Source organism: Pezoporus occidentalis, unplaced genomic scaffold, assembly GCF_034315485.1.
Source record: "Pezoporus occidentalis ecotype Australia unplaced genomic scaffold, CSIRO_AGI_Poc_V1 ctg17, whole genome shotgun sequence".
Taxonomy (NCBI): domain Eukaryota; kingdom Metazoa; phylum Chordata; class Aves; order Psittaciformes; family Psittacidae; genus Pezoporus; species Pezoporus occidentalis.
Window position 1 is genome coordinate 4,030,378 of NW_026913531.1, and position 13,846 is coordinate 4,044,223.

Genomic DNA, 13,846 nt, shown 5'->3' on the forward strand with positions numbered 1-13,846 from the left:
ATACCAACTATACAATAATATCTGCTACATGCTCAAATTGTCATACTTAGTTATCACTAAATACAAGAATTCTAGTATTTCTGTTGACAAACAGAAATGAATTCTGTAAGTATAACAGAGCATAAGGAAACTTGCACTGTTCCAGGTTTCATGTTTGATACAGTTTCCAACTCAGAGAATAAAACTTTACCTCGAGCAATACTTAGTCAAAAAATTCTTTTAAAACTTAGTCTCAAGGCCCAGTTTTTATTTGCTGCATGCCACAATAATTTTCTGCTGAAGCAGGCCAATCCTGACGGGAAAGGGATTTAACATGATATTATTATTTTTGTTAGAGTAACACTGAACCATAACTTTTTGTCATTCACTATAAAGTGCTCACGTGTTGATCATAATTTGTTTCACAGAAAGAGAAACCAAAGCGCAGCTCCAGGACTGCATGGAGACCAGCAGGCCCCAGCATCTCTCTTCATTTTATCTTCCAGATTTCTGAACCTTTTCACTGCACTTAAATTTGCCTCTTTAAAAAAAAAAATATATATATATATATATAATATGAGAATACAGAGATATTGTTGGGGTTTATGCAACCTTTTTGACAACTCTGTAGGTATTCTGAGTATGAAGAATTAAGATATTTTTCCGATCTGTTATTTTTTCCACACAATTCTTGTGTGCCAACCAAATTCTAGATAGATCAAGCCTTTTCATGGCTGAAGAAGACTGAAAGTTGGTTCCAAGATACGAAGTAACTGCACGGGATAATCCCTAATTCTACAGAGATGTCTTGGGCACAGTTCATAACCTTCAAGTAAATATTGTTTGGCACTACCCAAAGAAACAAACAAAAAGCCAAACCAAACCCCTCAAATAAACACCAGACCAGCTGGTGTTTATTCCAAACTGATTTTAAGCCTTAAAAGATTTCTGAATTGTAAGAGACAGGAGGCTTTTTAGTTTGCTTTCACATTTAACTTTTGTACCTATCAGAACTACAGGGTTCTTATATCCTGAGTTACTGAATCTTTGCCCATTAACTGTCATAACAGGTGTTTTAAAAAGCATTATGTAAAGGAGGATGCAGTAATAATACAGAGCAACGTTTGTTAAAACATAACATATTCCATGGACTCTGGCTTAGAGAGCCAAACATGCTAGCATGCTGAAAGAAACCTGCATTTAAAAATAAAGAAACCTTACACCTTGATTTTCAGTTGAATTCTAGGTCACTAGATGTACTCGTCCATGGAACATCCTCCATTCAGCTCTTAGACAAAAGCTCTACTGTCAATTTACAATATTGCTGAGGTAAACATTGAACTTGCAGCAGCTCTTTCCGGTTAAAAAGTAGTAACTCTTGTTCACAAAATACAATTATTCAGAGAAAACCAATCTTCTTCCCCCAAAACCTACTTTTATTATATATAGCATCTATTGGCATTGATACATTTACTATAATCTGTCTTGAATAAAGGGAACTTTCATCCCAAACTACAGAAAACTTAAGAGATCTTCAACATTAAAGTTTTCTGCAATGATTACAGTAAAAGGAAATGTTAACATTGTGTATTCTTAGGCAAATTTTTAAAGCACCTTAAAATCAAATGCCAACGACTGAGGCAACATACACCCAATGGAATTAATACATATGCTGTTACTGCTTCTGACTTTCTCCATTACTCCTATCACTAGCAGAAGCTTGAACCTGAGAAAACCTAAGAGAAGCTCCTAGAAAGAGTCAGCCAGCCTGCGCAACCATGAATGCTAATCAGTAACAAAAGGTCTTCTAAAGGTCCCAGTGACACATTGCTCAGATACCTGCTGGCTTCCTTTTAAAGCACCTGTTGCGGTCCTGCACTGCTCCCTTTCTCAGTGTTTTCTGCTTATTTGATTTAACATTAAGTAGTTACCCTAATGATACTTCAGAATTTTTTCAATTATCTTCACCTTATAGTCTCAATTTTTAAATTTATTCTAAAAGTAACAAACATGAGGTTCCTCAAGTTCTTCATGAAAGTGCTTTCTGAAAAGATTTTTTGTTTACCATGAAAATGAATAGTGACCTCAGTAATGCAATATGCCAAATAAATGCTTGCAATGATGCAAAATGCAGTGCATAGTGATGAGCAAACAGAATAAATAAAAATTTTATTTACTTTTACAATCTCATATAATTTCTCATGGCTTAGTATTCCATGAGAAAGTTAGAATGCTGTCAAAAACCAGTTATAAAAGCCATCACTGCACATTCAAATACTGAACCATGCAATATCAAATCTCAAGGTTCTTCATCATTATAAATTATTCAAAATTCAAAGCTTAGCCTTAAATAGGGGAGACTCCTATTGTCCAGTCCTAAAAAAAGTGAAAAACATGTCTACGTAAGAAATTTCTTTAATTTAAAAAATTAAACAGGCATACCCAATATATTTCTTTAATATATTGGGTATGCCTATTCAATTTTTAAATCCCTTCTACATGGGCAAGTGAAGCCATACTTGGTTCCAGTTTTCAGGGCTCCCTCCTTCCCAAGATCAATAAGAATGAGAAGAACCTGGAAAGGATCTGACAGAGGATCAGAGCCAAAGCAACTGAAAGGACAGGCTAAGGGAGCTTGGGTTTGTTTAGTTTGTAGAAGCAGCAGCTATGAGGCATTCTGAAAAAACATCTACAACCAAAGGGAAGCTACAATGAACACAGAAGCAAATGTTTTCTGACACTGGCAGTGTAACAGAAAGCAAAGGTTACACACTGAGCCTTGGGAGGCTTATATGGATAATAAAAAGGAAGAACTTCTTCATAAGCAAAATATTGTATCACAGGAAGATGTTGCCTAGAGATATTGCAGAAACTCCATCCTTGCAGTTTCCAACCAAACCTGTGGCTGACCCAGTCTAACATCATCAGCAGAGCCCATACAGCTTTAAAAGCCAGTTCTCATCGCATAGTCCATTTCAGGAGTTAATGAGGGAAAACATCCCATTTACTCTAGAAACAAGTCAGAGTAAGAGCTGATGGAATCCACAGATCATGGAATACAGGCTGAGGTACAAGCTACACACCAGAGGAAATGTAACACTACTTAGGTTCACTCAACTCACAGTTAATCTTAGTCGTATGTATATATTTTTTATTCATAATTTGCATTCTTATTTATATACATTATATAAGTGTATATAAGTAAGTGTATATAAGTGTATATAAGTAAGTGTATATAAGTGTATATAAGTGTATATAAGTAAGTGTATATAAGTGTATATAAGTAAGTGTATATAAGTGTATATAAGTAAGTGTATATAAGTGTATATAAGTAAGTGTATATAAGTGTATATAAGTGTATATAAGTGTATATAAGTGTATATAAGTGTATAATTGCATAAAATACAAGCATTGCAGGTAAGATTAAAAAAAATTGCTCACTGGACTGCTCAGTTCAGCTCCCATTGAAGCAAATGTTTAAACTACCACGATTTCAGTGGGTGAAATTATATACTAAGACCAAATCACCAAAGGCCTAACTTCAGTTGAACATCTGGGAAGTCATTCTAGAAATCTAGACAGTACCAGCATAATACCAGCCAAAACACTTACAGCTTCGGATTTCCTTATACTGTGCATCATCTTATAGGGCTTGCTTGTATAGCACTGTTGCAGGAGAGCTTTCTCATCAAGAGCTGTAAGATCATCATTATGTCCGTCTTTAAGCTGTGTACCCTACACAAAAATACAAGCTTCTCATAAATCGAATTTAGTTAAATGTAAGAAAAATCCACACACATTTTCCTCAACAACTTATTTAAAAGTTTTTTTTTTATTTAAAAGTTGATTTTCTTTCTTTCTGTCTACTTCTTGCCAATTAGAAAAAGGTTTTTTTAATGTCTAGCTTTCTACAGAAACTGAACTCATAAATCTTGCTTTCTAGTCTTTCCTTATACCTTTTGAATACTTACCAACTATCAACCATACTGAAATAATAAAGATCTCAATAATACTGTGTTTGTACAAACCTTGTGAAAAATCAGCAGCAAGTCAGAGAAGGTAGACTGTTAACACCTCCCTGAGGAAGGCGAGAGCTCATCCACTCTGTTCTGTTCAAGAGCCAAAAGAAACTGACTGGTTCTATGATTTGCCATCATGCATAGAGATCAAAGTTCACCATTGCAAAGATGCTGCTTTCTGACCAACAAAAAAATTAAATACAGTCTAGACAGGGAAAAGCCAAAGCTGAACTGAGTCTAACAGACTTGTAAATCAGTCTGAGGGGATTATGAAAATCTCTCCTACATGGAGGATTGTTAAGAAAACTGGCACATGAGACTGTTTACTGAAGTCAGGAAGAAGGGAACACAGGAAAGAACTCACACCAGTAGGTTTTGTTAGCTATGCTCCTCTAAGAGCAACTTTTCTTCTCTGAAAAGAAGCTATTACAAGTTCCACTAATCAGATAAAATAGTAATTATCTTGAAATGTAAAGAGATTTTGATTTATTAATTTAATCAGGTAGTGCTAACATCTAACTCAGAAAATCACTGTGATAGACATTACAATAAAGTCTGTCATTAAAAAATGACACTAATGGTTTCTAGTATTTTTCTGGAACCCAAAATCATCAGAATAAGCAGTCCTGCTTTTTCTCTCACATTAAACACTTGCCACCTATTTCTTCAGTTTCAGATTAATTTGGCCACTCCTGTACATATCCTTTCGATGGGTTTGTAGTACATAACATAAAGCAGTCACTCCTTAGAAAATAGACAACGGGACAGTGTCAGACTGGTACAGAGGAATTATTAATCAAAAAGGTAATACTACAACAAATCCCCAGAACCGTCAATTTTAGCTGCCACCAAACACAAAAAAAAAGAAAAGAAAAAGCAGAACTTTTTTTTCCATTTGACTCGTTTACTCACAGAATGTTTACTTATAGGTACTTGCTTTTATTTGAACACTAGAAGCATGACTATAAGAGGAGAAGGCTCCTTTAAAACTATCAATCAACAATACATGCAAAACATTAACAACAATACCTGAAACAATCTTTGTCTTATACAAGACCTTTCCTTTCCATTCTACTGAACATTAAGCAAATAAAAATCAGTAAACTTGCTATTCCTCACAACCCTTTTCTCTGAAAAGCAACAAGCACAATATGTTCCTTCAACATTTACATATTTAACTTTTCGTTAAGATTCTTAAAATGGTCATCTACCCTCAGCGCTGAACAGCATTCAGCCAGTGCTCACAAGTGTTTCTTGTCTTTCCTCTTTCCTTATACCTACAATATCCTGCTCTCTCCAATCACCCTTTCCCATTCTGTTTTCCAAAACAAGAAGAAAGTTGGGATTTTTTTCATCCCTTTGTTTTCCAGTTTCTTGCCACTGATCTTCCCTTGTTTGCATCTTAGTTTTAACTTAAAAACACAAAAGAAACCTAGCAGAATTAATACAGCTTGCGGTCCAACTGTGCTGGATTTTTCACAGTGCCAAAGCAAAAAGTACAGATAATATCTTTATTTTAACCCCATATTCCTTTCCATTTTCAGTCAGTAGTTCTCTAAGTTACAGACTACATCTTTCAGTTCTTTTTTAAGTTCCATATTCAGTCATAATTGAATAGAAGAATAATTAATATACTTCTACATTTAAAAAAATAAAAAAGCTTAAATGCATTTCTATATTTGGAAATAACATTTTGTCAAGATCTTCCTGCTGTCTTTCATCTTCTTAGATGGCAAACTCTTTCCTATCAATCATGCTAATCTTCATGCTCAGGCTAGAGATACACTGAGGGCAAATGTTACATTTCTTAACAGAGAATACACGCATACTTAGATTATCAGAGCACCTCAGTTTCTCACTCTGGAACAACTGAAACAACCTTCCTATATTTTATTTCCTACTCAACATTAGATGCTGAAATTATATTTTTTATTTCTTTACAATAAAAACACGGAAGAAATTAATCATGCACACATGCAAACCTCTCCAAACACTGTAATGAAATACCAATGTACATTTGCTATTTAAAAATTAAATTGCTTCTTTGCCAGCTACCTTTATTGAAGCTTCTGGACACTGGAGGAGGTAATTTTTCTTTTCTGCAGTTCTCTGAGAATACTGCTTATATTCTTCCTTCATATCTGCTTCATACTGCTGATACTTCACTTTATATCTGTCTGTTGTGGATAGCAGATTTTCTGGTATTGTCTTCTGCTCCAAAACAGAACGCTAAAGTGAAAAAAAAATAATAATCAATAATAAAAGCCTCTGGTTTATCTATTGAATAAGAACAGCATTATAATGATTCCCATCCAGTATAACTTCTGAAACTTCTTGACACTCTGCTTCATATAAATAAAAAATGGAAATGGGACTCCATATTCAGGCTTAATTTTCATAGAGTTCTTCATATTCTGCCATTTTTAATCTAGAAAGGACACACCTAAATGGGTTTATATCACATTTAAAGAGAGAAGCAAAGATTCAGTGGTCCTGTCCTACAATATAATGTTACAGACTACAAAAATGGGAATTCTGACATTTGATTTTTTAAGGCTGAAAATGGGCTGATGGATTTTTTCAATCTGAAGTTCTAATTCTTGGATGGCAGATGAGTGTTAGTACTCGGAATTCCTCCCCTAGGACATCATGAGCTGACAAGGCTAAGTACCTTCCTAACTTTATGTCCACTTCGGTGCTCTACACAAGGGAGGCTGGATCAGTAGGAACAGCAGCAGTGACAGAAGGCCAAGACTCCATTATTCTTTCTCTCCCTAGATAACTAACATATTCCTCAACACTAACAAAACTAAGATGGTCTTACCTAGCATCTCATCTTGCAACAACAGTATAACAGTCCTGTTCTAGAAAACCATTTCTCAAAACCTCAGATTTGTGTTCTTGAAAAGGCAGCTTTCTCTTTCAAAAGAGGATCCACATCCCTTCACTGGTTAATTCCTGAATGGTAAGAGTATGCCTAAATTATTCTTCAAAAAGTGACCTATTTTGGGAAGATTTACTTACATAGTCTGTTATTGAAGAAGCTGGAATATATCTTGCTAAAGGAATGCTCATCAGGGCCCCAGAAGCAAGCAATGCAGAAAGAAAGGCCACTCAGAGAGATGTGTTAAAATACCTTAGGACTACTTGAAAATCTTCTCCACAAAAAATAAAGGGGGAAGTCAGGCAAAATGAGAGAGTGAAGAAGAGCAAAAGAGGGTAAGTGAACAGAAGACACGTTCCTGCATATTCAGCATTTCACTATTTAAGGCATAACGAAGCAGAAAGGAAGCAAGAAGAGATAAAGTAGAGAAGAAAGGGAGAAAGAGCCTAAGAAACAGACAAAGCCATACCAACCTTTCATTACCCTTCCTGAAGGTAGACAGAATTATACATATGAACTTTGTATTAAAAAAAAAAAATAAAAAAAAAAAAGGTAAAGCAAGCAGTGAAATTACAGGCATACAGACCTGAAAAGAGGATAGCAACTCAAGCATGTCTCCACTGCACGTCTGCAATGCAGTACAGAGGAAATTAACCTATCCCTAATTACATGTTTTCAGAAACACCTTATGACATGTATAAATACCTATGTTGAGCACAAAGATATTCTGAGATATTCTGAGGATATCTTTGTCCATTATTTAAAAAGAAAACAAAAAGAAAAAAAAAACACAAAAAACAAATCAAACAAACAAAACCCCATACTTAACGAATTTAGTTTTTATGTAAATACCATTCTTATTTTTTTAATATTGAAAAACCACTTGGCTATACAGGGAAACATATAGAATTATGACCTTGGCAGATTCACCTTGAGCTTGAGCCAGTTTGGAATACTGCCTTGTTGCTATATTAATCGTTTCAAGGGGCATAGGTTATGTACAAATTAATTAATAATTGTTTTTCCCTCTAGCTACAATTCTGTTTTAAACACACTTATTACAGGATTTCTTAGGCTTATGTACATTAAATATTTTTGAAATAACAGATTTTTTTAACAGTGTTTTCCAATTCTCCCAAAAGGAGATAACATTGTTAAGTTCAGGTATATCCTGCATGCTAACCAAATAAAAACATACAGCTAGTAGTAAGATTTTTACCATGATTATGTAAGGTATTTATACGTATAGAATCACAGAATAGTTAGGGTTGTAAAGGACCCTAAGATCACCTAGTTCCAACACCCCTGCCATGGGCAGGGATGCCTCACCTTAGACCCATGTCACCCAAGGATCTGTCCAGCCTGGCCTTGAACGCTTCCAGGGATGAAGAATTTACCATTTCTTTGGGTAACCCCTTCCAGTATCTCATCACCCTCACAGTAAAGATCTTCTTCCTTATATCTAACCTGAACTTCCCCTGTTTAACTTTAAACCCATTACCCCTTGTTCTATAGCTATAGTCCCTGATCAAGAGTCCCTCTCAGAGCTGTACTGAACTATAAACCAGAGTGTTAGCATATGAACTACTGATTTCCCTTATAAAGCACCTAAGATTAGTGGTGATTAAGTTTCTTAGTCATCCAGGGGAAAAATATGCTGATATGTGAACAAGAAATTTTAACAATAAAAATGATGCAACAGATTGGCTATAATCCCAAAGTTAACATCATAGTTCTGTTTTAAAGATGAGACTTCAGAAAAAGCCATTAAGAAATGGCCGTCTGTAACTCCAAAAGTTTCATTTCACCAAAAGTAACTATTCTTCCATAGGAATAATACTTACTGTTTGTAAACTTGGGTTTTGTCTTCAATCATACACTTACTCACTACTATCCATCTTAACTTTATTATTTTTGTAAGTTTCACTTTGTTTAGAAAGAAAAACCAAAGCTACATGCTACCTCAAAAGTATTACATTTTTCAGTTGCTTTGACAAACTGTTCATAAACGTGGCTATTAATATATCTCTTCAAATACGAGCACAGTGAAAAGGATGAGCATATCAACCAACAAAGAAGAGCTAAGTTACATAATAAAATGGAATTTTTAAAATATTCTAGAAGCTTCTCAGTAAAAAGTACTTTTCCAAAAATATTTTGGACCAATAGCACTTGGAGATACAAGTTTAGCCATAAGAAAAAAAAAAAAAAAAAAGACAACTTGAGTAAGAAAGCTAAGCATATTTTTCTAAATTACTGTTATAGGGGCTCTGAGCACCCTGGTCCAGTGGCAAGAGACCCTGCCCATGGCAGGTGGGTTGAAACTAAATGATCTTTAAGGTCCCTTCCAACCCAAACCATGCTATGATATTTTAAAGATATTTGTAGTGACAGAATGACCTGTTGAGCCTGATAATGCTGTGTATATGGGTTTTGTAATATTCTCCAATCTGAAGATGAATCCAGAGGGCATGCATGAAGATAACTTCCACTGTATGGTATGTAAGAGTCCCCATCCTAAAATTACAGAAAACAAAAAAGACAAGCAATCATAATTGTTTTATATTCAGAGTGCTATTTTTATAAACTCCCACAACACACAAATTCGAAAAAGTATTCAAGACAGAAGTAATTCATAATTACCTCTTCATCAGAATCTCTCAGCCTCCCTAGATCTAGGCATGGCACCCTGCAGGAAGTTAAAACTATTTTAATAGCAATACATTCTCTTATTTTTCAATTACAGTAAAAGCAAACTACTTTTTAGTTACTGTTAGTAGCTCCTTCTAAAAAAATTTCACAGCTATGAACAGTTTCAGTACAACTAGAGATGGCATACTTAGCAAATTCCTATTAGCCCCTCTTGCTTCAGCACCAGAACTCGCCACTGAGCTTTTCCTCTTTCCCAGTTTCAGAGTACCCCAGCAGCCAAAAAGGGCCCCTACAAAGCCTTTCTTCACTCCCAGCATGGCCACCTTGGCTTCTCTTCACTCCCCAACAGGAGCTGCTGCAACAAGATCATAAATCAGGGATTCCTTATTGATTCAACAGGACCATAAATCTTGTCTTCCACAGCAGGCCTGTGTCAACACCCCTCTATAATCAGTCAACAGAGGCAGCAGAGGAGCAATAGATCCTTGGGATGAAAACCTTCTGAACTTTTTGTAAGAGACTAACACAATGGAAGCCAACTATACTTCAGTATTGTATTCTTAAAGTAATCAAAACATCCCCAACTCACCAAAGCATCTCTGTGCCTTCTGCCTTTACTCCAGGTATACCCTGTAGTACCATGCATACTTTTTTTTTTCTTTAATTTTACCACCAGTATTTCCAAACAACCCTACTGTAACAATATTACTTCTTGGAATAAAAGAGCTCTTTAATTTCCAGTCTTTTCTGTTTATAGAATGGCTGAGAGCACACAGAAATTGATGTTCAATATGAACAATCCAAGGTCATGGTCACACATACTTGTAAAATAATGTAGAAAGTTACTTTGGCTGTAAGGCATTCTAGTAAATGGAAAAACTAAACTGTCAAACATAGTCCTTGGAATAGCAGATGTTGCTAGTCTGAAGAAGTCACTTAAATTTTATAAGCACTGTACAAAATTTTCCACTGCTTGTAAAACCCTTCATAACAGTTGCTCTGTAATTTATACTGTAATACCTGCAAAAAAGGTCAAGGTTTTTCTCCTTTTGCAGACTACTACATTAGAATATTCAAGAAAGACTAAGTATAAATGTGAAAGCTCCGAGTACAACTCAACTATAAAGCTCAAAGTAATGTAAATCAACTTTATTCCAATGTAAATAATGCATCAAATATTCAACTCTAAATATAAATCATAGAAAACAAGCCTATGATGACAAATTTCATGGAACACCAAGTTGCATATCAATACAAATGCAAATGCATTGTGTTAATAATGCAGAATTAAACAAACTGATCAGAAACAGAGGCAGACTTACTCTGGTGGGCGAGGACCACGAGTAGCCCGTGTATCTGGTCTCCAGCCCTAAAAGAAAGCCACATTAACTACATACCTGTGGGGATCAGGTTTAAAATATATAGCTCTCTGTTTCAATTTCCCCTGGAATATTTAAAACCAGTGCTTCAAAGTATCTGACATATTTAACTGAGGTGCTACCAACAAAAGGACAAAACAAAAACTTTCCATCGAAAGTTGATTCTTATGCACCATGAGACTAAAAGGTTGAATATTCATCATGACAGAAAGATTTCCAGCCATTAAGAATCCAGATATCATCCACAGCAGCTATTAATAATGCATTTAAAATAACCTATGTTCCTGAGGCTTTGTGCAATCATCACTCACGAGGTTTTACGTCACTTTGTCCTTGCTGGCTGGGAGCCAACCCCTCAGCCAACCCTTACACCAAAACTATAATACCAACAGCCAGCTGGCTCCCAAGGAGCTAGCTCAGACCCCAAAGAAGACCTCATGTCTGGTGTATCACCCCAGTTTCGTACGGCAGCACACGATGGTGACTAGGCAGCTTCTGTATTCACACTGTTTATTTTGCATGGCTGTGTACCATATTGCCCTCCAAACCGAAATGAGCAACAATATGGCAAGAGAAAAGACAAGCCAAAGCTCCATTTACTCCACTATAGCTTTCTGCAGAGAAGACAACAGCAAATCCCTAAGGAAGACTGTTTGACTTGGATAAGGACACAGTAACAATTCCCCTAGCTGGCGTCCCAGTCTGAAAAAAAATAAAATATGTGGTTCAGGCATATTCTGAACCAGGGCCATTATCTTTATTTTCACACTCTTCAGCTCAGAGATCTCAGCATCACAGTCTGAAATGAGCAGACATCCTGTTTCCAGCGGTTCCCTAAGTCCTGTCACGATTTGAGAGCAGTCACAAAACTGTAACTCCTTTCTTTCCCTTGTAAGCCCGCTCCTGAAAAAGAAGTTCACAGTTCAGCAACAGTACTCTCTAGTGCCTTCAAAAAAAAGGGGATTTAAAAACAATAGTTCCTCCCCAGTAAGGTCGCGCACAATAAATATCCCCACCTTGTGGTTAAGTATGTAAAAACCCCTTAAGAGAGCTAACACAAGACTAAAAGCAATGGATTAAATCACAAGTCTATATATTTTTTGTACCATTTCAACTGTGATAAGATAAATAACATACCACATTCTAGATGTTAAAGTCTTAAGGTAATTCCTTTTCCAGAAGTCATCAAATCAGGAAGAAAGCAAACAAAAATCATCCTGGACTGTCCAAATTTACAGGGTCAAGCACACAGTTTCTACCTAATTTTTATCTGTGATTTATTTTTGCAAGCTAACAAGAATCTCATGGACTAGGGAGTCTAAATTTGGAAACTGAGGGGGGCAAGAAAGAGAAGACAAAAGGGATGGGAGATTAGAGAAAAACGGACATTCCTTTTCTTTTACAACCTATACTAAATGCCTCAAAATGTTCTTGTCATTCACAGGAATTTCATTCTTAAAAGACTGGTTAAGAGGTAACATTATAACATTGATGTGATATCATTTACAAAAGCTCCTTTTTCATTCTAAAGCAAACATGAACAAACATAAAAGGAAAAGGGCAACTTGGCAGTCAAACTCAAAGAATTCCTAATGGGGTCACCCAGCAAATAAGGAAGTTAAATGGGTGCTTGGGGGCTGAAGGAAGATTACCAATTAACTTGACTTCATGGACATAAGGTACACACTATCTGTGAGAAAAATCAACTAACAATATTAATATTTACCTTGGCTAAAATAAAAACAGTGGCCCTCAGAATCCAAGATCACATTCAGGCTTTCAAGTTAGCCTGAAAGCTTCTGCCATAGTGACCTTGTGAGGTTAAAATGTACTTCGAAACATAGACTATTAGGAATACCTGGAAAACAAAATTCCCCTTCAGACTGAATACAGAGCACTGGGATTCATTTTACACATCAATCTGAAATCATGCCTTTTCCAATTATGTTTTGGGGGTTGCTTTACTTTAGCGCTGTCTTGTAAAATAAAAACAGATGAACCTGTTGCCAACTTCACCAACAGCCTGAGATAGCACACAGTACAGGATCAAGTCTCTGTTGCTCTGAATTGGACGCATTAGTTTGTTCCCAAGTTCTCCACATCCCAGTCAAGTAACCAGAATATCAGTTTTTATAAGGCAGCTGTTTTAATTAGCAATTCTCACCTTCATTTGAGAAGCTGTCATGATAAACTATTTCTTGACAAAAGTAATTTCGTTAAAAGCTTCCTTCTCCACAGGATGCATTATAGCATCAAACTAAGAACCTTCTGAAGTATGTTTAAAATATTTGTTAAGATGACAAAGAAGGAAAACAACCACAAGCCTTCTGTTAACACACCTGATATTTCTTCCCCCTCGTTGACAGCTGAACCTGCCTTTGAGGGGATGCAGCAACTCCTTTAACTTCCAAATCCATCCAAAGCCAATGAACAACTTCAGAATAAACTGAAAAACAGAAAAGGCTACTGAGAAAATAATGTACTTTTTATATAAGTACTTCTGCAAAAAAAAAATCCTATTATTGCATTAGAAAGAGCGGGTCTGTCACCGATGATTTGGGTGAAGTCTTTGTCAAGCTGTGAAATGTTGCTGGCTTTCCTTTTTCACCACCTCTTAACTTCAGTCTTTCTTTACTAATGCTTAACCAGATTCCTGTTCAGATTTACATCTTTGCATTGTGAAATATGAACTCACTCCTCTAAATGAGTTAACAAGTTTCTATTGAGGGACAAAGCCAATAAAGCAAAAGAAACAGCATTGGGCACATGACCGTAGCCAGAGGCACAACTAATTAGTATTTGTTATGGGTTTATATACTTTCAGTATTGCATTAGTCTTATACATATTCATAATTTCTGTGTATAGGCGGGGAATATTGTAACTAGCTCCAGGAATTTATCATCATAAGTCTCCTCCTCTTGCACACTGCTCT

The 13,846-nt window shown here is 35.9% G+C and overlaps 1 protein-coding gene across 12 annotated transcripts in view; it reads right to left on the bottom strand.

Annotated features, from left to right (window-relative positions):
* CAPS2 (calcyphosine 2) overlaps positions 1-13,846 on the bottom strand; it is a 32,965-nt gene that overhangs the window by 17,662 nt on the left and 1,457 nt on the right. For 5 of the 12 annotated variants that reach the window (XM_062613767.1, XM_062613766.1, XM_062613770.1 and 2 more), the window contains exons 2-7: positions 13,253-13,359; positions 10,857-10,903; positions 9,526-9,571; positions 9,283-9,399; positions 6,054-6,227; positions 3,592-3,714 (exon numbers count right to left, since the gene is read on the bottom strand). In XM_062613767.1, the coding sequence (XP_062469751.1) occupies positions 3,592-3,714; positions 6,054-6,227; positions 9,283-9,399; positions 9,526-9,571; positions 10,857-10,903; positions 13,253-13,330 (585 nt within the window). In that variant the 5' untranslated portion in view covers positions 13,331-13,359. Of the gene's footprint in view, positions 1-3,591; positions 3,715-4,007; positions 4,279-6,053; positions 6,228-7,022; positions 7,332-9,282; positions 9,400-9,525; positions 9,572-10,856; positions 10,904-13,252; positions 13,360-13,462; positions 13,588-13,846 lie in introns of those variants that run through there. The other 7 variants (XM_062613768.1, XM_062613765.1, XM_062613774.1 and 4 more) reach the window with 7 other exon arrangements.